Source organism: Lissotriton helveticus, chromosome 10 (assembly GCF_964261635.1).
Source record: "Lissotriton helveticus chromosome 10, aLisHel1.1, whole genome shotgun sequence".
Lineage (NCBI taxonomy): Eukaryota > Metazoa > Chordata > Amphibia > Caudata > Salamandridae > Lissotriton > Lissotriton helveticus.
Genome location: NC_136071.1, coordinates 592,341,506 through 592,365,000, shown reverse-complemented (window position 1 = coordinate 592,365,000; position 23,495 = coordinate 592,341,506). Strand labels below are relative to the sequence as shown.

The 23,495-nt window shown below is 45.9% G+C and overlaps 1 protein-coding gene across 1 annotated transcript in view; it reads left to right on the top strand.

The window, feature by feature from the left end:
• The window catches only part of LOC144785417 (UPF0764 protein C16orf89 homolog), a 714,167-nt gene that overhangs the window by 650,372 nt on the left and 40,300 nt on the right, over positions 1-23,495 (top strand). The window contains exon 7 of the mRNA XM_078664336.1: positions 23,056-23,133. Coding sequence (XP_078520462.1) covers positions 23,056-23,133 — 78 coding nt within the window. The remainder of the gene's footprint in view (positions 1-23,055; positions 23,134-23,495) is intronic.

The window sequence follows — 23,495 nt, the reverse complement described above, 5'->3', positions numbered from 1 at the left end:
TTCTTGGCATTATTGTGTACAAAGTCAGCCATCCATAATAAGTCTGACCATTCACCCTCCTGATCCAGAAGGAACAATCTGAGATATTTCTCCAATTCCTAATTTGTTCTTCCAGTTTGATCATCTGTTTCAGGATGGTAACTGGTCACATGGCTGACTTCCACTCCCAGTTCTCGAATTAAAGCCTTCTAAAAGTGTAATATGAATTGGTACCCCCCATTGATAATTACAATCTTAGGAACTCTGTACATTTTAACTGCATGTTCACAGAGCATTTGGCTAACTCTTTAGTTGTTAGAACCCCCTTTAAGGAGACAAAGTGACTCATATTCGTAAAAACATCAACAAAAACTAAGATAGTGTGGTTACCTTGACTGAATGGTAATTCCACAATTAGGTCCATATTGACTGTATGTCAAGGGTGGGGAGGATTAAGCAATGGTTGTAGATACCCCTGAAGAGCTTGTCTGACATATTTTCCCTTAGCACAGATTTTACAGGTCGTTACATATTGTTGGACATGAGGGTTCATACCTGCACACCAGAAATAATGTTTAACTAAATCAATAGGTTGAAGCTTTCCTTTGTGATCAGCCAATAGTTGATAGTGACATTCATGTAAGGCCTTTTCCTGAATTTCTTGAGTAGGTAAGAACAGTGCTGTATCATAATAAGGCAACTGATAGAGCACCTCTCTTCCAAACTCTTACTCAGATCAAGGTAACATTTCCTCTGGGGGTCATACTCTTCTTAACCTCATCATCAAAATTCATCAAGGAAATACCACGGTTTTTCAACTTGGGAATAATTAGTTCTTCAAGTACTTGATGTTCTTGTGTCACAGTCTAGATTCTTCACAGAGCATCTGCTTTACTGATCTTGTTCCCTGAGTAGTAGGTAATGACAAATTCAAAATCAGCAGCAAAGTAAAGGGACCACCGTAGTTGCCAGGGAGTCTGGGTCTTAGCAGTCTTTAAAAAACTGAAGTTTGGTGTGATCAGTAAATACAGCCATCACATGTTTTGCCCCCAAAAAGTAATGTCTCAAATCCTCGAAAGACTCCTTGACTGCCAATAACTCTTTCTCTCCAATGGTATAGTTGATCTGTGTTGGTTTTAATTGTTTTGATCTATATGCAACAGGATATAGCTGTCCAGTACTATTAGAAATGGGATTCTTTGCTGGCTGAGGTTGGCACCAAAGCCAGACAGAAATCACCACTCTAGAAAGGGCAAGGGAACTACTCCTCAGAATGACCCCTGATCACCCTTTTAGGTAGTGTGGCGCGAGCAGACAAGGCTAAACTTCAGGGCGCTATAGTTAAGCATTCATGACCCTTCACAGTGAAACACACTGATTCCCCCCACAAATGGACACCAGGGTTATATAAAAATACGTACTTTATGAAAAATATATATATATCAGGCAGTGACTTATCACAAGACCAGTATAACACAGTTTGAGGCCACAAGATCTTTAAATAGGCAAATGTTCTTTTTGTGACAGTTCAAATTACCAAGGTTCCTTCTATAACACAAGGCAAGGCCACAATACTTTAAATATGCCAGGGTTCTTTGGAGATTGTTTAAAAAATACTTCTTCTTGAGGTTTTTAGGATCTTGCAACAGTTCCAGTTACTCTTTTAACAAAATGATGATGCCACAGTTCTTGATATGCAATATTTGGGGCCTTCTGCCCCGTTCCTTGAAGGTACGGCGCTCCCAAGCGCCTCTGTGCGCTACATAGCGCTCTTCTACGCTCAGCACGGGAGAAAACCCCGGGCCCTACCAATACTCACGCATCTCGCGTGAGACGCGTACACCGAGACCCTACCAATACTAACGCATCTCGCGTGAGAAGCGTACACTACAAGTGAACCAAGGGTACGACTCCGATGCGAAAGGGGAGCTTTCCAGGCCGGGTACGCACCGAACTCTACCGTCGGTCCAGGCGGTGGATAGGGGCGTACGGGGCACGGTGGAGGTGCACAGTGAATTATGGGGCAATAAAACGTTGCGGGCCCCAAGCCCGTGGTGTGCAGATTGTTGTTAGGCGTGCTGACACAGTAAATCAAGGATTGTCCCTCGTCACAGGGGGACGTGTCAGGCTCTTGATGCGCTTCGTAGTGCAGACGTACCTCGGGGTCTAGGAAGCAGCGGGAGGGTTCCGAAGGCGGGGCGCGGCACGGGGGCCTCCAGCACAGTCCGTGCTGGGGGCGAAGTCCTCTGTTGTGCTGCGCGGCCTCTCCACAGGTCAGGGGGCACAGCGGGGTGGCCAGGTGCGTTCACAGCGCACAGGCGGCCGTCCAGGCTTCAGGAGTGCGCCCTAGAGACCAGGACTCCGGCGGGAGGGGGGCGGACAAGCACTCCAAGCACCTCCAATAATGAACAGGGGCAGAGGAGCAGGCGGCCTGACCCGAGGGGAAGAGAGCGACTCTGTAGCAGAGCGAGGCTCTCAACGGGTAAAAGGGCGGGCCGCAGCTCTAGGAGGGGGGCGAGGGGGTGCAGGCTTGCCTCGGGCGGGAGGAAACACACGGCTCAGTTCCAGACGAGCCAAGGGACAAAGAACCCACTAGTCCTGGGGTTCAGGTCAGGGGGCAAGCTCAATCAAGCCCTTGGAGAAAGTTTCAGCACAAGTCAGCAGAGTCCTCTTTAGGTTTTCTCCTCTCCTTCCTCAGCAAGGCAGACAGCAGGCCAGTCCTTCCAGCTTCTTCTTAGTCCTTCTAGTTGGGCAGAGGTTCGTTGTGGGAAACAGGATCTAGTTTCTTGGGAGCAGGGCTCCTATACTTATACTCAGTTTCTTTTGTTCTTTCACGCCAGGGGGGCCTTTGCATAGCCCATTTCATTTTTGAAGCACTCTGTTGTGCTGTTCCTGGCTTTTTCTTTCAGTGTGAGGGGCAGGCACATCAGACGCTCCGCAGGAGGTGGAGCCATCATTGTGATGACAGGGGCAGCCAGGAATACTCTGTTGACAGTCCTCCCTCTTCCTGGGCCAGGTGTCGGGCTGAGTCATCAGTCGGTCTCCAGGAGGTGAAGCCAGCATTGTGGTGGCAGAGCACAGCCCTATTCAGAGTTCAGGGGCACCCACACCTCCCACTAAGGTGTAATCCTTGCATTCACCACCTGTCATCCCCCAGCCCTGTTACTCACACAACCCATACAGCAGATACACATCCTAGCAGAGGCGGGCTGAAATGGTTAGGCAAGCAAATGCTAGCTTTCTAAAAGTAGCATTTGCAAACCCAGGATATTAAAATAAACTTTACTAAAAGAAGTATTTTATTATTCTGAGTTCAGGCATACTAAATTTGACTTTCTACCATGTTCCCTGAGCCTGCTGGGATCATACGGTGTAATAATTCCAGCAGCCCATCTTGGCCTAAGAGAAAAGGTAGCCTTCCAATAGTGAAAAATGAAATTGGCTGTAATTCACTCTTAGGACATGCCACACACATCAGGGCTTGTCCTACCTTACACTTACAATGCACCCTGCCCTAGGGCCTACCATAGGGGTGACTAATATGAAGCAAAGGGAAGGTTTTGAGGCTGGCAAGTGGGTGCACTTGCCCAGCCAGCATGACAGTACCAGACTGCACACAGGTTCTGCCATGGCAGACCCTAGACACATTTTCAAAGGCTGCTTCTGTGGGTGGCGCAACCAGCGCTGCAGGCCCACTAGCAGTATTGGCATTTACAAGCCCTGGCACTCCTGGTGCACTTTACTGGGGACTGACAGTAAATCCAATGAGCCAATCATGGAAATCAACCACATATACATTTTGCAAAGGGAGAGCATATGCACTTTAGCGCTGGTCAGCAGTGGTAAAGTGCCCAGAGTCATTAAACCAACAAAAACAGGTCAGAGAGAATATTGGAGGAAGGCAAAAATTTCAGGGATGACCCTGCCAAGAGGGCCAAGTCCAACAAGTACATTTGTGGCATTGAGAGAGGACCCCTCCGATTTCCTGGTTTGGTACAGCAGCTTCCAAATAAAAAATCTCAGCAGGATCAGCATGAAGCAGAATGGGGGTGGAATGAAACTTTCTTTAAGGTACTTAAAGGTATTTTCAGCTTCTTCGGACCTATGGGGTTTTGTCCCCTTTTGGTATAATCGTGTAGTGGGAACAATCTTTTGAGAGAATCCTGAAATAAACCTTTTGTACAAATTGGCAAAGCCAAGAAATCTTTGGTGTTCCTCAACATCCTTTGACGATGGCCAGTTTATTACAGACTCCACTTTCCTGATACCCTTGGTAGCTCCTTTGGGGGACAAAATGAATCCAAGGAATTCTACTGTCCTCATGCTAAATACACATTTCTCCAGTTTTACTTATAGATCATTTTTACATAGTTTAAAACTGTTGTTTCATGTGCTGTATGCTCCTGAAGATCTTTAGCTAATAACAGAATGTCATCCAAATAGACCACTGTTATTTTATGAATCAGATCTCCCATTACGTCATTGAAAAAATTCTGAAAGGCAGCTGGAGCATTACATAGAAAAAAAGGCATTACCTGATATTCCAATAGGCCCTATTTAATTCGGTCAGCAGTTTTCCTTTTGTCACCTTCTTGTCAGGCTTGACGTTGGTTCTCTTCGGGGCTGTGCTGAATATGCTATAACCTCCCCCACACGACTCTCCTAGAGTCTGAAATGCGTAACACAGACTACCAAGATCGTCCCGTGAGGGCGGGAAAGGAAGGGGACAGCGGGGAGGGAGATCTGAAACGACAATAACAATGATTTAGAAAACACCCCCCCAAAACCCCACAAGGGAATAATTCTACAATCCTTTCTACTATTCACAACAATGTTCTGTGCCCCTACCTGAAAAGGAAAATATAAGAGTCTTTGTATTTAGGGAGGAATGATGAGGGCCGAGATCGGGGATGGAAGACAACTGCAACAACAAGCATATAAGAACACAATAAGCATATTATCTCATATGAGACTATGTTAATTCCTCATATCAAACTACCTACCACTCGAATATAGTGTTCTTCTTTAGGCTAGAACAATCTCCATGATCACGTACCCACGTTTCGTCTCCCCTGTGTATTCAAATACAAAGTACAGGATAATGATGTAACAAAAAAGAATCACAAAGGAAAATACGGCAGGCTACGTTGAATCACCCTTTTATCACAGTTTCCTGCCAGAGGATTTAGTTTATCCAATTGGAGAAGGTATCTGATTCTTGACACCCCTGTATTAAGAAAACACGATATCTCTTTCCACAAACAAAGTCTGGTTACACTGTTCCGATTTCCGTATTTAGATCAATATCATACGTTATGTCTGTGGAAATGAAAGTACTGTTCCGATCTGATTAGACCGTAAATAAACCTCTCCCCGCAGTGAGAACGCAGACCGGTGTCTCGTCCAACAGGGAGAGGAGTAAAACAGGGTCGTACCAAGGTTCTTTGTTTATGAACACAGCCGCATGCACTAAACACTCAAATCCAACTTCTTTCACCCTGCCCAACACGGGGTGAAAAGGGACAAAGCCAGATAATGCTTCTCCAACCGGAGCTTACCGCTACCTCTTCATACCGACCAGTTCGAAGTCTTGGCATTAATTATCGGCACCGCGAGTGAGTAAGGCTGTGTCTTATTTCCGGGATTGTGCGTGACTGACGTTTGGAACGTGACGTCGTCTCCCGGCCTTCTGGGATCTGTAGTTTGTTCCGTGCGGTCGCCCGTGTGTCCCGCAAAAGGCGGAAAGCGACCATACACAGCGGAACCTGACAGTACATCCCCCCTTACAAGGGGCGCTGTCCAGCAGCAGGCTTCCCGGGAAACAGCCGATGGAACTTCGCTACCAAACGAGGAGCATGAACCAAACGCTCAGGTTGCCACGAGTTTTCCTCCTGGCCATATCCCTTCCAAGAAATCAGGTACTGCAGACGCCCCCTCACCCACCTGGAGTCAAGAACCCCCCGGACTTCATACTCACGGTCCTGCTGAACCCAGATAGGCGACGGGGCCCGCCAGACTGGACAAAGAGAGGGCTTCAACAGGGACACATGAAAAACAGGGTGGATCCGCAGATGGGCAGGCAGACACAACATAACAGACACAGGATTCACATGTTCCACCACCCGATAAGGCCCAATGAACCTAGGATTAAACACACTGTGTTTCCTGAACCTAACATTCCGGGCAGACAACCACACCAGGTCCCCCTTCTTGTACACGGGGCAAGGCCTGCGGTGTTTATCTGCCTGTGCCTTGTACGTTCTCTTGGCATGAACAAGATTCTTGCGCGTTTCCGAGAGTATCCGCGTATGCGCAACAACCTGGCCCCGACGTCTGGCAGTTTTACATTGTCGCTCGGGAGCAACAAGGGACTGACTCTAGGATGGTGACCATAAGTACAGAAAATAGGAGAATGAAGCGTGGAGGAATGTTGCGTGCTGTTATATGCCACCTCTGCCACCCACAACCAATCCACCCACGCGTCGGTATTGGTCTGAACATAGCATCGCAGATACTGCTTCAGGGTCTGATTAAGTCTTTCAGTCTGACCATCAGTCTGGGGATGGAAGCTGGTAGACAAGGAGGGGGACACCTGTAATGCAGAGCACCAAGTCTTCCAGAATCGAGCAGTGAATTGAGCCCCCCTGTCCGACACTATCACCCTTGGTAGGCCATGCAACCGGACTACGTTCTCCAAAAGGAGATGTGCCAAACAACCAGCCGTAGGGATCTGATTACAGGCTATAAAATGCCCCATCTTGGTCAGATAGTCCACCACAACCAGGATAGTTGTCTTTCCCTGATCCTTGGGGAGCCCGACAATAAAGTCGACTGAAAACCTCTCCCATGGCGCTTCGGGGGTAGGCAAAGGTTGCAAAAGTCCCTGTGGTCGTTGATGGTCGGATTTCATTTGGGCGCATTTCATGCACTTTTTTCCCCATTGCGCCAAGTCAAACCTTATCGAAGGCCACCAGAACTTCCTCAAGGCTTTTTCAAGTGTCTTTACCGATCCCATATGACCAGCACATGGTGCTTCATGACACCAAGTAAATACTGTTTTTTGCAGAGTCTTTGTGGGTACAAGAACTTGAGATCCCCTCATAGGCACACCGTGTCTCATCCTCCACTCCGGATGATGTCGGAGCCATGTTTTCCACACACAGGTTTGTATACCCTTGCGTATACCTTGCAAAAAATCCCCCGTCTGAGTCACACCCACAACATTGGCGGGATCGATGATGGACCTGCTAGGTGTTACAGCATGCCTTGCTGGGTTCTTTTGTCTCATCAAAGCATCTGCCTTTTTATTCTCTATGCCGGGTCTAAACGTGACAATGAATTGATATTCCTCAAAGAATAACATCCAGCGCAGCTGTCTAGGTGTAAGGTGACGGGCAGCACGTAAAAACTGAAGATTCCGGTGGTCCGTATAGACCGTCACCCGATGAGTAGCACCCAGCAGCCAATGTCTCCATTCCACAAAGGCATCACGTATGGCCAACAATTCTTTTTCCGCGATTGTATAATTCGTCTCTGCGGGACTGAGTTTTCTTGACATGAAGGCAATGGGGTGTAACAAACCGGTGGATTCCTCCCTCTGTGATAATACCGCCCCTAAGGCTACTTCAGAGGCATCAGCCTCCACCACAAAAGGTAGGTCGGGATTGGCATGAGTCAGAACGGGCGCCGTGGAAAAAGCTTCCTTCAACCCATCAAACGCTCCTTGTGCTTTTGAATCCCAAGCAAACAGAACGTTTTTTCATGTGAGACCGGTCAAGGGTGTCACCAAAGCAGAAAATCCACGAATGAATCGCCGATAAAAATTGGCGAATCCTAATAGACACTGGATGTCTTTTACTGTATTCGGACGAGGCCACTCCTTTATAGCCTTTACCTTTCTCTCGGCCATTACTTGACCCGAGGGAGTGAGCATCACCCCTAAGAATTCCACCGTAGTCACGTGAAATTCACATTTCGTGATTTTACAATACAACCGGTGCTGCCGCAATGCCTGGAGTACTTGGCTCACTTGTATCACATGTTCTTCGGTGGTGTCGGAATATACCAAGATGTCGTCTATATATACAACAACGAAACAGTCAAGATATTCACTCAGAACCTCATTGAGAAAGAACTGGAAGGCGGCCGGGCGTTACATAGCCCAAAGGGCATCACCAGATATTCAAAGAGCCCATACCGCGTCTTGAAGGCCGTCTTCCATTCGTCGCCGTGCCAAATACGGACAAGATGATACGCACCACGCAAATCGAGCTTGGTATATATGGTGGCGTAACGGACTTGTTCTAACAACACCGGTATCAATGGCAGCGGGTATTGATTTTTAACCGTGATGGTATTCAGGGCTCGATAGTCGATACAACACCTCTTTTCTCCATTAGCCTAGGGTATAAAAAACAACGGCGAGGCTGCAGGCGATCTTGATGGCCGTATATACCCTATGGCCAAATATTTGTCCAGATATTCCCGCAAGTATTCGTTTTCAGGCACCGTGAGTGCATAGAGTCGTCCATTCGGCACCACCGATCCTGGGAGAAGATCTATTCGGCGTTCGTAGGCTCTATGTGGTGGGAGCTCTTCTCCCTGAACATCACTAAATACGTCCTCGAATGCTTCATAGCAGGGTGGCAAAGTTACCTCTTTTTCAGCAGCCGTGTCTATTCCATGGATTGAAGCCAAAACCTTTGAGGGGCCCTCTGAGTCGAGTATACACTGTGTCTGACAATACTCTGATGTCAACCGTATCGTCTTGGTGGACCAATGTATGGTTGGTTCATGTTTTTGTAACCAGGGAAGCCCCAGAATAACGCCATATTGGGGTGCCTGAATTATATTGAAGGACAATAGTTCATGATGATTTCCGTTATACGTGAGGTTGTATTCAGGGGTATGGAACTTAATGGGACCTGCTATTAATTCACTCCCGTCCACAGCGTACACCATTTCTGGCTGTTGTTTCTCAAGAACCCGTACCCCCAATCTTTTTGCTTCCGCAAAATCCATAAAACATCCCGTTGCACTGGAATCCACCATGGCCTTAATATCTTTTACATCGGAATCAACAACCAACGACATAGCCAAAAACAAATGATTAACCTCATGGTCACAGCCAGGTATTACTGAAGTGATGACATTCCTGCTTGATAGGTCCCCTTCACTCGCCTTCAAGCACTGGAGTTTTCCGACTTCTTCTCACTGCTTCCTGCTACAGTTTGTCCTGCTCTAACCTTTTCTGGCTTAGGCTTCACCGGGCAGTCTCTCAAATAGTGCCCTTTTTTACCGCAGTATAAACAAAGTCCGAACTTTCTGCGGTGTTCCTTTTCGTGTAGCGTTAAAGCAGCCCTTACTGCTCCTATTTCCATAGACTCCGAGGAGGTACTGGATTTCTCCCCCAGTTCCCCTTTATCATAAGACAAAACGGGCTGTTCTTTTTTCTTAGTGTCTCCTTTTCTCTCTCGCATTCTGTGATCCAACCGCAAGGTCAGCTCGATAAGGGCAGAGCAGGAACGAGGCTGTGGATCTATATGGGCCGATACGTCCTTCATCTCATCGTTTAGTCCTTGATAAAACAATGCAGATTATTTGATTTCCGGCCAGTTGGTCTCTGCTACCAGACGACGGAAGTTATTCAGGTAGGTTACCAAGTCTGTGGTGCCTTGCTTCAGGACTAGCAGCTCCCTGTCGGCGGTGAATGTTTCAGCTCTACGATCAAAGGTTTTATCGAATTCTGCTCTGAACTCGTCCCAATCGTAAAGGAGTGGATCGTCTCGCTGGACCACAGGGACTGCCCATTGCGCTGCCTCCCCCCTAAATAGGATATAAGAAAAGCAACCCTAGCCTGGTTGGTGGCGAACATCTTGGGCTTGCACATAAAGTGTAAAAGTACCTGTGTCATAAACACCTGAACCTTTTTGTTGTCCCCATAAAAGTGCTCCGGAGGTGCCAAGGGAATTTGTGTGGGCATTTCTACCACTACAGAAGTGGAAGGAGAAGGGCTAGACCCAGCATCAAAAAGGTTACCCTGCATTCTGTCCATTCTAGCCCTTAATTGTGCAGTCTCAGCTCTAGAGGCCGCCACCTCCCTGTTGGAGGCCGCTAGCTCCGTCTGCACCAAAACCAACGCTGCCAGCACGTCATCTATAGAGGCCATGGTATCTTCAACACAGCCAGGAAGAGAAAAACAATCTTGGGCCGATAATTCTGTCAGGCTTGACGTTGGTTCTCTTCGGGGCTGTGCTGAATATCCTATAACCTCCCCCACACGACTCTCCTAGAGTCTGAAATGCGTAACACAGACTACCAAGATCGTCCCGTGAGGGCGGGAAAGGAAGGGGACAGCGGGGAGGGAGATCTGAAACGACAATAACAATGATTTAGAAAACACCCCCCCAAAACCCCACAAGGGAATAATTCTACAATCCTTTCTACTATTCACAACAATTTTCTGTGCCCCTACCTGAAAAGGAAATTATAAGAGTCTTTGTATTTAGGGAGGAATGATGAGTGCCGAGATCGGAGATGGAAGCCAACTGCAACAACAAGCATATAAGAACACAATAAGCATATTATCTCATATGAGACTATGTTAATTCCTCATATCAAACTACCTACCACTCGAATATAGTGTTCTTCTTTAGGCTAGAACAATCCCCATGATCACATACCCACGTTTCGTCTCCCCTGTGTATTCAAATACAAAGTATAGGATAATGATGTAACAAAAAAGAATCACAAAGGAAAATACGGCAGGCTAGGTTAAATCACCCTTTTATCACAGTTTCCTGCCAAGGATTTAGTTTATCCAATTGGGGAAGGTATCTGATTCTTGACACCCCTGTAGTAAGAAAACACGATATCTCTTTCCACAAACAAAGTCTGGTTACACTGTTCCGATTTCCGTATTTAGATCAATATCATACGTTATGTCTGTGGAAATGAAAGTACTGTTCCGATCTGATTAGACCGTAAATAAACCTCTCCTCGCAATGAGAACGCAGACTGGCGTCTAGTCCAACAGGGAGAGGAGTAAAACCCCTGTTAAATCACAGGGTCGTACCAAGGTTCTTTGTTTATGCACACAGCCGCATGCACTAAACATTCAAATCCAACTTCTTTCACCCGACCCAACACGGGGTGAAAAGGGACAAAGCCAGATAATGCTTCTCCAACAGGAGCTTACCGCTACCTCTTCATACCGACCAGTTCGAAGTCTTGGCATTAATTATCGGCACCGCGAGTTAGTAAGGCTGTGTCTTATTTCCGGGATTGTGCGTGACTGACGTTTGGAACGTGACGTCGTCTCCCGGCCTTCTGGGATCTGTAGTTTGTTCCGTGCGGTCGTCCGTGTGTCCCGCAAAAGGCGGACAGCGACCATACACGGCGGAAACCTGACACTTCTTTTGCTCTGAGGAAGTGATAAGCTCATCGTAGGTTCAGCTATGTATAAATCTAAGCTTTGACCTAGTCGAGCGGCACAGAAATCAAAGACAAAGATAATGGGTTTTTATTGTTACTTGATTTAAAGCTATATAGTTAAAGCAGATTCTCAAGGTTCCTCCTCTTTTTGGGATGAAACATGATGGAGAGGATATCAGGGATTGAGAAGGTCAAATAAACCAATTGGATTAGTATCTGTCTAGATTTTCCTTTAAATATAATTGTTTCTGCTTCAATTAAAGCATGAAGTTGACTACATGGAAGAACAGCTTCCAATTCAAGGTCAATTGTACAATCATACAGCTGATGTGATGGATGTCTCTCTGTTCCGCATAGTGAGGGACATCTCTGTAGTATTAATAATGCAAATTGACTGTATTCCAAAAAATAATAAAGATGCCTGAGAAGACCTGGCCTCTGTTAAAACTTCTGCTTGAGTATTAAGCAGTAACTGGATCAACTGGACCTCATCTCCACAGTTCAGTTCTCCCAGTGTATAATTGGGTTGTGCTCGGTCATCCAAGGTAAACGTAAAATAATCTGGAATTGTGGGGCAACAATAAGATTGAACTGGATGATTTCTCGATGTTCATCAGATTTGATTAGTTCCATGAGTTAAGTATGAATTGTGATGGGGCCTGAAGACAAGTTGGTTCCATCTACTGCCCACACTGTTTCACTCTTTTCCTTAAGAATGGCACTTACTCTAATTTTGTAAACATACTTCATATCACAGGAATTGCCAGTGACTCTGAAATCAATCATTATTACAGCCCCTGGAATGTCTTTATCGTGAAATTTGATGGTCAAAAGCAGGACTAGATGAGGGGCGACCTTCTGTAGGGAATTCACAATAAGATGAGAGTCAGGCATTATCTTAGTATCCTTCAACAGCAGAGCGACCCAGTCTACTGATGACTCTTGTCGTTTCCCTTCAAAGATCCTTTTAGTTTTTTAGGGCATTCCTTGAATAAATGCCCTTAACGTCCACAGTAAATGTACAGATTCTCCTGTCTTTTGCTTCTTTTGTCAAGTGGCCCTGAAGCATTCCTATTTGTATTGGTTCAATTTCAGGAGATGCTTCTGAACTGTTTACCACCTCAGGTTTTGCTTGGTTAAACTTTGAAGGCTTCTTCCAGAATTATTTTTCTTCTCGACCTTGCGCTCAGACCATCAGAAGTCAATTTCTAGCACCAAATCTACAAGAACAGAAAGTTCAGTAGTTTATTAGGAATCTTGGCATAGGTGTCATTTAATTCATCATGCAGCCCTCTATTAAAAAACGTGGTGCCCTCTTTTTTTTTTTACTGGCCGATTCATTTCAACTATTTACCTGTTGAAATGAGCAAGATAGGCCACCAGCTCTCTGTTCCCCGGACAGAGTTCCAATAGTTCATTATCATTGTCTGAGATGGTTTTCTCCTGTCCCTAGCAACCAAAGGAATGGACCAGTGTGCTGCATCCCTCCTCAAATATGACAGAACAAAGGCCTCCCTGGTCTGAGCATCTGGAAACAGTGTTGGGCGACACGTGAAATGTAAGAAACATTGTGTGAGAAACATTTTGTCTTTCTGATGGTCTCCACTGAAACTTTCCGGATGGGCAAATTGAATAAGTGGAGATACTGTCTGAAAGACTTTTGTAACTACCCATTGAAGTTGCTTGTGTGAGAAAGTGGAAGGTTCTGTCTGGGGCAAAGGAGCGGGCCCTGTGACCAACCCATTTACCTTAAGGGTTAACATATTCGTTTCTTGATGTGAAGTGATATTTATGTTTATGTTTATGTTTGGGCGATTTGTATAGCGCGCAAATACCCAAGGGTGTCTCGGCGCTTAAGGATTATAGATTTTAGACAGGGAGACGCTAGGGATTATTGGTTGAACAGCCACGTTTTCAGTTGTTTCCTGAAGGAGATAAGGCTGGGACTGGTTTTAATTATGAGAGGGAGGGAGTTCCAGAGTCTGGCCATGGAGACTACGAAGCACCTGTCTCCCCAGGTGGCTTTCTTCGTTCTTTGGACAGGTAGGAGGCATGCTGAGGAGGAGCGTAGAGATCTGCTGGGTGCGTTTAGGCGGAAGGCCTTTTTTAGGAACTGAGGGCCAGAGTTGTTGATGGCTTTGTAAGCGATACATAAGGCAATGAGCTTGGTGCGGCTTCTGATGGGCAGCCAATGGAGAAGGCGGATGAACGGGGTGATGGATTTGAACTTGGGGATACCGAGTAGGATTCTTGCCGCGGCGTTCTGCACCAACTGGAGCTTGTTGAGGACCTTTTCTTGGGCATTGAGGAGGAGGGCGTTACAGTAGTCGGTTCTGGAAAGGATTAATAAGGTGATCAGAGTTTTGCCGGCCGTGGGTGGGAGGTATGGGAGTAGCTTCTTGATTTTTCTAAGGGTGAAGAAGGAGGTGGAGACAATCGCATTTGCGTGATGATTGAAGGGAAGCTTATCGTCATACAGGACCCCAAGATTTCTCACCTTGGTGACAGGTTGTGGAGGAGAGCCCATCTCGGTGGGCCACCAGGTAGGGGACCATCCTGGAGATAGGTTGCCAAAGGTCATAACCTCCGTCTTATCGGAGTTTAGTTTTAAACAGTTGCTTGTCATCCAGGAGCTAATGGCTAGCATTCCCTCCTGGAAACTGGCAGCAACTGCTTCCCCGTCCTTGCGTACTGATAGTACCAGCTGAGTGTCGTCAGCGTAGGAAGTTAAACTTAGGCCATGAGATTTAATTACCCTCGCCAAGTCCGAGACATAAATGTTGAATAAGGTGGGACTCAGCGAGGACCCCTGAGGCACTCCGCATGGGAGGGTGAAAACAGGTGAATAGAAGGAGCCCAGTTTTACTGATTGGGTCCGATTGTTGAGGAAAGAGGCTAGGAGATCTCTGGCTGTATGATTGATACCCATTGCTGAGACACGGTCGATCAGGATGGCATGATCGACCGTGTCAAAGGCAGCGGACAAGTCGAGAAGTATCAGGACTGCTGCGCCGCCTTGATCTAGGGTCATCCTGATCTCGTCGGCTGCCTTTATAAGGGCAGTTTCCGTACCATGACCCTGTCTGCATCCGAATTGAGTATCGTCCAGGAGATGATTTAAGTTGATGAACTCGGATAGTTGTCTGTTCATTAGAGTTTCGAAGATTTTGAATGGGAATGGGAGACAGGCAATGGGTCTGTAGCTAGATGAGGCAGTGGGATCCAGGGAGGGTTTTCTCAGAAGGGGTTTGATGACTGCATTTTTCCAGACGGAGGGGTAGGAGCCTGTGAGGAATATAGTATTGCAGATATTAGTGAGAGGGAGGGTTATAGCGTCAGGAATGAGTTTAAGGATGGACGGTGGGCAAGGGTCCAAAGGGGATCCTGATTTAATGGAGGAGATTAGTTGAGAGATGAGCTTAGGGGGGACCTGCTGGAAGTTTGAAAAGGTGGGGGTCCCGATGGTGTAGTGGTGGTTAGGAATGGTCCGGTTTGGCTGGGAGTGAGAAGCGAAAGCAGAAAAAATGGTGGTGACTTTGTCCGCAAAGAAGTTGGCAAGGGAATCGCAGAGGACCTGTGAGGTGCCTGAAGGTGGGCAAGGGGGGTTGGAAAGCTTTTTGGAACAACTGTTTAGGAGAGTTGTTGGCAGATTCAATTTGAGTTAAGTAGAAGTTGCTCTTTTCTGAGATGATGAGGCGTTTGTATATGGCCAAAGCGTTCTTATAGGTTTGTTTCTCACGCGGGTTGTAGTGCTTGCGCCAGTGTCTCTCCAGGTTTCTGCAATGTTGTCTCTGCAACCTGAGGGACTACGTGAACCAGGGGGCAGATGGAGTGATTCGGTTGCAGCAAGTCAACTTAGGAGGTGCAAGAAAGCTGAAGGCAGAGTGTAGCCGGTTAAGATAGTTGTTGGATGCTATTTCGGGGTCGGGATTATGTTCCTCGAGGGAGTTGGAGAGGGTGGTTGTGAGGAGGGGTATGTCGATGTTTTTCCAATCTCGAGTGAGCTTGGGGATGGGGGGATTGGTCTTGTCACAGATTCTTATTTTCCTCTCACACCACTATCAGTTCTCTCTGAATTACCTCTAATATCTCATGCAGAGCTTTTAAACTAAACCTTCCACCGTTCTGCTAAGGTAGAACAGTGGAAGCACTTCAATCTGTCAGGTGCTTTGCACAGGAGCAGAATGAACATAAACTCCCAATGCCCTCCCACTCTAACAGCCACTTAGGATTCCAGCCAGGTTTCACCAATATGGGTGAAAGGGATTGGGCAAGAAAAGAGACAACTCCTGCTTCACTGTGGTGCTCTCATGACTGGACTCTCTGCTACCGTCACTGTTTCTTCCTTGCAATGTTTTGTAACTAGCTATTTCCACTTGAGAAAGTACCAAATGCTCAGACATATGGAGAAAACATCCAATACCAATATGCAATGTATCTATAGGAGTACCACTTTTGTTTATTTGGCATTATTTTACATGCCCAGCATATTGGAGTGATTCGCCTCTCTTCTGATAACTTTTCCTTCTGATCAGTACTGTAAGCAGACTTAATATACAGTAAGAATTGTAACCCTGAACAATTATTCAAGACTCCCTAGTGACTATAACTGTTCTGGATTTCGAAATACTGTTTCTGATAATGAGGAATTCTGAATTGCATATAAAGTTCAGCTCTCAGTTCATCTGATAGTGCAACTTCATTTCCTAAGAATTTTACTGGCAACCCAAACAACGTTTTTTCTTGCTAGGTGAATAGATAAACATATTGAAATTGCCAGTTTCAAAGTTTACTTGAAATCCTTCAGCAGTAAGCGCTAGTGATAAAAGTGACAGGGGAGGGAAAGGCGAGGGGAGGAAAGGAAAAGGAGAAAACACCTGAAGGGATAATAAAAGGGGACCTGAAAAATCACTGCTACTTTTATGTACCAAAGATGTGGTTCACTTACTGACTTTGTTGCTGTGTTGAATAATCACCTGTAACACTCTTCTCAGAATGTCAACATTCTCCTCTGAATAGCCGTGAAGCAGTGCGCCTTCAGGTTTCTACCAAGAGATGCTGGTCACCATCGCTGTTGATTCAGACTTGACAAGACGGGAGATGCACTGGTGAACAACACAGCTCCTTCACTATGACTAATGACGTGAGCCCTAGCTGCTCCTCCTACAAGCAGGAACTTTCATAAAGGAGACCATTGAAAAGACACTAGTCCCCTCGAAGTCTAAATTGAAGTACACGGAGAGGAGCTTGCGCCACTGCCAACATTAAAGGAAGACAGTCCAAACCAAATGGCAGCCATATTATAATGCTTATTTAACCCTTTTTGCTCAATGCAGTTTTCTAGTGATTAAGCGCTGAACATCTAGTTAGCACCTTGAATTTCAACCCATGACCAAACCTTCTAACACTTTGGCTTGCTCTGATGGTCATCTTCTAGCTCACTATGTAATCACTGGGCCAAGGCTTACAAAGGAAATTGTTTAAGGTCTCACCAGTCATGTTACCCTCTCCATACTGTTGAGCGTATGCCTCCTTGCTTAGGTTGTTGGCCTACCTCTATCCTGCTTCCTTAGATTCGCCCAACTTGTCTCTAATATCTGCGAGGGGGGATGTAAAACAAGTCTCAAAGTAGTGAAGCTCTAAATCATGAATCTGGCCTTCATGATGTGCCAGGTCTCCAAGCAGCACCCACAGTACCCCTGTCTATTTCACATTGCAGACTCCCCATATGACAAATGCAAAAAGAACAATTGATGGACAGAATGGAGAATAATGTCATACATTCACCCCAGTACAGATATCTGGGCCTAAATCCATTGTTTTTTTGCTCACCATGCCATTCCAGTTTGGACCCAGCAATGTGCAAATCAGTCTTGACCCTGCACCCAATGGGAACAGTCCAACCCGAACTGCCAGGCCAGGTGCGCCCTGGACTGCAAACAAGCATCCTCTGACCCTTTTCGGGCTTTCAGCCCTCATCAGCCAGGATAGCTTGACTCCAGTGGCATGGAGAGCACAGGACCCACAACTGGGCATACCCGTCCCACTCGGGGTGACATGCAAAAAGAACAATTGATAGACAGAATGCAGAACAATGTCATACATTCCCCATATGACAGCCTTAAAGGCCTACTACACGTGGATTGCAATGACACTGGCCCTACATTTTGCTTAATAATCTGCTATAGCCAATCGGACGTCTTCCTGAAATACCTGATCCCAAAGAGCTCTAGATGGAAGATGCCAAATGTGAGAAAGTGCCCTCTTTCTTGCATGTTATGCCCCCACTTTCTGCTGAATTGCTGATGTTCTGTGACTGAGTTTGCCCTGGCTCCTGCTAATCAGGTACCCCTGAGTCTAACTCCAGAGCCTTAACTCCCACAGTCGATAACTTACCTGTGAACCGATAACCTGTTTTTCCTCCTTAGAATAACATTTACAATTTTCTTCCAAAACTTTTCTAAGTGTGGAGTTTTGAAATCTCAAAATATTCTTTAAAAATCACACAAATAACCAAAACGTATTTACTTACCTGTTTGCAGGAAATGTCCCAGTGCTGAATCGATGGTATCCAGCACTGAGTTAGAAAAGTAACATAAAAAGTAACTTACCTGCAATTTACTGAAAAAAACCTATGCATTTCAATGTACTGTATTTGCTAAGAGTTGTAACCTACTGCATCCCCTGTAAATAAAACTACAATTTCTATTGCATTTTCAAACTGTTCTATATTCAGCAACTTATTACTGAAAAGTATTTAATGCTTACCTGTGCCAGGCTTACTTGTTCTAAAATAAAACAACAGTATATATTTTTATACAAAAACAATTGGCCTAGAGTTCAGTTCTTGAGTGTGTGAATTCATTTGCTGACTGAGTGTGTACATCAAATGCTTAACATTGTCCTCTGATTCTGCCTCACTGCTCAACCCCTCTACCACAAATAGAGAGTAAGGTTCTATCTAACTTTAACCTCTGCCTACCTCTGGGGTCACCTGGACACACTATACCTCATTTTGGTGTAGTATATATAGAGCCAGTTTCCTACACTAAGCAAAAGCACGATTGGCACAATCCAGCAGATGCTGCTCCAAATGAGGTGATTGATGTTTGCAGACCAGTATTCTAGGTCACACATTTTCAGACAGTAATGTATACATGACCATGTGCTATGTGATGTACCTTTGCTTGTTCCTTCCCCGCCATTAGTTTATCGTGACCTCCACTAGTCAGTAATTTGGTTGTCTGACATTAGCAAGCACAGTTTCTCTGCTGCATGTGGGTGAGGTTGGCAAGATTCACTAGATCTGTCAGCTTAGGGATCCAGGACCTCATTGAAGTCCCCTCTCCATAGTATTGCCCCTGGGCCCAATGTGCATGCCAGTCAACATACTTCTGCAAAGAAACAGGGGTCGTCTATATTTGGGCCATGCACTGAGATTAGCTTGAGTGGGTGTCCATGTAGCGTCCCCGAGAGTAGCACATATCTATCCTGTTTGTCACACAGGACGCGGAGCATGCACCAAGGTAGCCCTTTGTAAATGAGAATTGCCCCTCTCTGAGTATAGTTGAAGTATCAGAAAATGTAGGGTTATCCGATCCAGATGAATTGGAAGAGTTAGCTCACACCGAATTTTAAACTCATGTAACAATGAAATCAAAAGTTAAACTCGTATGCGTGCAATCTAGGCAGGGGTCGTCAGCCTCGCAAACAACAAAAATATACCAAGTGAATGTGCAGCTAGTATTCAAGTGAACAGACCCTTTGCTATATTTTTGTTATCCGATCCAGCGCACTCACAGACACATTCTAGTGCCCTCAGTGAGATGTAACTCTTGTAGCATGCAAATGTTTATCTGATGTCGTTGAAGGTATGCTAGCACTTGGCGTGCCTTATATCTGTCATTAAGTCCAAAGATATTCCAGGTCATACATTTAGTTTGCTGCATTACAACCTCCAGGTGAAGACATACATGCCAGCTGTGCAGTTAGGAGACATATAAGTAAACAATAAGACACATAGCTCAGAGTGGTTAGGGAAGAAAGGAACAGGTAAACTTTCAACAGCCAAGTAACCGCCAACTTTCTCAACAGCCCATGTGACCTCCATCTACCACTTTGACCTATCAATCTGGCCGAACGGTGCTATACCTACTATAATATAACCCAAAGTTGAACATCAGAAAATAAACCAAATAGGGAATCATCCCACAGGGGGGTCCATAGGCACAACACACTCCCAGCCTGCAGTAGCCAGGTGGCCACCAGAGGTGTGGTAGCCGAGCATACCACACCCCGGCAGCCCCCACAACTGCCATCAGGAGAATTGCTGCTACCAGCAGCCCAACAAAATTACAGTAGAATTTACTGGAATATCATGGCGGTGTCTCTGCAGGTCATCTCACAACATTACCATAGGGGACCAGTAAGGATTATTTGATCTCTGGGGCTGCTGTGGAAGGACGCAGAGACGTCTTGGAATATGTGCTGGACAAATTTGTCTGCTGCAGCTTTCGGGTCTGGAAATCAGTGCGTCTTGCTTTGATGTTGAATTCAAAGTTTGGCAGGGTGGATGACAGAATAATTAGCTTACATTTTTTGCAAGAAGCATTTGATTGGCAAAAAGTCTCTCCGGGCAGCCTGCATAGCAACAGTGGAGACCAGGAAGATAGAAATTCATTGCTCTGATAGTGGATGGTCTTCTGATCCCTCCTGAGGTGCAAGACTGTGTCCCAATCACTGTAGTTTAGCAGTCTTGCGATGATTGGTCGGACCGGTGTGCCGGGGGTCTCTGTCTAACTGACCTATGCAGCAGTGAGTGCATTGCCAAACAGAGTGCGGAACATCATCTCAGCATAGTCCTCCATACGGGCAATCTCCGTAGACTCCAGCACGCCAAGGATGCACACATTATTTCTTTTCACGTTCACTTCCAGTTTTTCATTCTTGCTGCGGATTACCAGCAGGGCTATTTTTATCCGGAGCAATATCACACCAGCCGCCTGATGTTCTTCCTCATCCTCTGAGGTAGGGCGCTCCAGGTAATCGAGCCGTTCATCGTGCTAAACAACGTTGTCTATTAAACGATCAAATCTGTCGGCCTGCAGATTAATTTAGTGATCAATCCCCGTGAGGCAGTGCTTAAGCTCCAGAATTATGGCATGAATGTCTGGTTTAAGAGAGGAGCAGCCACCATCACCCTGACTCACCTATAGATCCTTGGGGGTTAGTTCTGCTGATCTCATCTGCCTGTAGTTTTCACAAGAGAGTTTTGATTGCTTGGCATCCACCTTTCCTCTGACTGTACCATAGGAAAGTGGCATGATTTAGGAAATCACCAGGGACGGCGAAGTGGGCTGCTCAACTGTCCACAGGACCTCGAGGGCCCCGCCTCTAACCTGACCTGGGACATTGAGGGGAATGAACAGACCGGCTGCGACAAGTCTCGATGCAGCAAGATAATGTTGGGCTAAGTGTCTGGTGGAGCTGGTACACTCACGGGAAATGATAAGCAGTCAATGTAAAGCTGTGTGAGGAGTGTGCCACAGGCGATAAGAGAAGGCCCCACCCCACCATGGGAAGACAGCAGTGGGGAAACTAGCAGGCCAATTTCCCACCTGGGACACAGGGCTGGATTGCAAGTGAAGGCCAGACAGTGTAGCAATCTGCAAATCCCAAGCGGCTGGTGCCAATGGTGGGTTCACCTGTCTATTATGCAGTCTTCAGTTTCACATGTAGATGGCATAGTAACAGCTCTCAGTAGTCAGGATTCCTAATGGTAAGCACGCGGGGAGGCAAGGGACGGCAATCTCTTGTCCCCATGGCCCAGGCCAGGTTCTTTCAGCAAAACCCGTTCTTTCAGCACGGCTTCAGGGCCTTTCAGCCACATTTGTAGGCATAAGTATCAACATAGGTTTCCCAATGCACAGACGGGGAAACAGGGAGCCTCATGGCCACAATATATGGTGCCAATGGAGCCCAGTTTGCACTGCCTGGGGGCTTTGAAAGCAGCACGTTTCGATAGCTTTTTGCATCACCTCCAACCAGGCCCATCCCTTGTGGTCGGCCTTCAGACCCGCAGACCTTTCTAAAGCTCTCTCCCAGGGCCAGCGCTAATAGCAGATGCGAATACGCCCTACTTACTTAGTTCACCGCTGCCTTCCCGGGCCTCCGCCTCTTGAAGCTGCACAAAAACAATCATCCCTGCAACACAGGCACCCTTGCACCATGGTGCAAGAGTGCCTGCGTTGGCACATGGCTGCCCATTGTGCGCCAGTACAGGGGGAAAGGGAACAAATGGATTGTATCTCATAGATACAGCGCATACCTGCCCTTTTTTTATGCTGGGCAGCCAGGGCCGGACTGGGAACCAAAACCGGCCCTGGCAAAGTGCTCGCCCCCCCCTTCCCCACTCCCCCCCCATCCCCACTCGGAGGGGGGCGGAAGGGGGGACGGCCGAGCACTTTGCCGGGCCCGATTTGCGGACGATTTTGTTACAGGGCTGATTTTGCAGCTATGCTGCAAAAACGGCCCTGTAACAAAATCGGCCCCGAGGGGCCCAAAACCGGCCCCCACCCGTGTGGCGCACCGGGGGATAGTCCGGCCCTGTGGGCAGCGCAGCAGGATTCCTTGTAGCGCTGTCCTGCACTAAAACCTTGTAAATGATGCCCTCAAGCTATGACTGATTCACATAATCATGAGTTGTATGAATTTGGAGTCAATTGATCAAAAAGGTGTTTCCATCGAGCAAATTGGCTCTCATAGGTTGCTCCTCAGAGGTAGTCTTTGAGTGGTAGGATGTGTCTAATGTCAAGTGTTAGTGATGACACATGTTGCAGGGTAGTCATAAAACTGTTTCAGGTAGTTTCCCAACGTACAAACATCTGGAGATGTCCTACTGGCAATAGCAGGGGTATATCCATTTTCAAGTTAACGAGAATAATTTCTCCACAGCAAAACGTATTTCCTTATAGAAAATAATGAGAAAGTGCAAATTCTCTTTAGCATGTCATTTCAACAGGCTCACATGTAATTTCATGTATATCTGTGTTACTGGGCTAGCCATACCTTCTGTAATGTCCCTCTTCCACGTGCACTGATCAAACAGGATGTGTGATGTGGCTTCATGCACTATACAGGCTGTATTCACTGTGAATGACATACTGTGAAGCAGATATCTCATGAGCGTTTTGGATGTGAGGCTTTATTTGGCATGCAATTGTTAAGCAGGCATGATTCTATGCAAATCACATGTGAAACCTGCAATCCGTGTTTTTTTGTAAAATAATAAGAACCAGGCAGGGGCTGACGTTTTGCTCAGAAGCCAGTCGCCAGCACTATCAATGGTTGGGGTGTCGAAATGCAAGGTTGTGTAGTCTTGATTCCACCTGATGCCTCTTTAATCCACGACCAGCCACTCTGTTTCTTTTTATTTCATTCTTCCTGGTTTTCATACCTGCTTTCTCCCTTTGTCACTGTTTTTCATATTTCTCTCCTATTTCCTTTAGTATTTTTGACTGAACTTTGAATGATAGGAATGCTGCTTGTGGTTGAAAGAGAGGGAGCAGTTGGAAAAGATAATCTTTGTTTTAATTACCAGTTTGTGCTATTAATGAACCCTTTTGTTTGTACTATGTTTTCTAGAAGAATCAAATGTTAAGAGTGACCGAGAAAAACATCACATTCCTCGAAGAGTTAAACGTCGAGAAAAGACATTGGATGGTAAGATATGCAATGCAAGAGGGTCAAGTGTATTACATTACAGTTCCAAGCAAAGTATTTTATTAAAATGTTTGCAAATGTACAACGGTGGTAATCATTGGTTATTGTTCATTGGTGTGTTTATTTTCAACTGTTCGGTAGTATTATTATAGGCAAAATGTCAATAAAGAAAAAAAGGAAAGTTAACAAAATTGAGAAAGAAAAACGTCTGCAAAATGAGTACTACTAAAAAACCTTTAAATGCAGCAGATCTTTAGAGAAGATAGGAACAGCAGACTTGGTATTATTGCTATTATTATTATTATTATTATTACTATAATAATAATAATAATTATTATTATAATTATTATTATTATTATTAT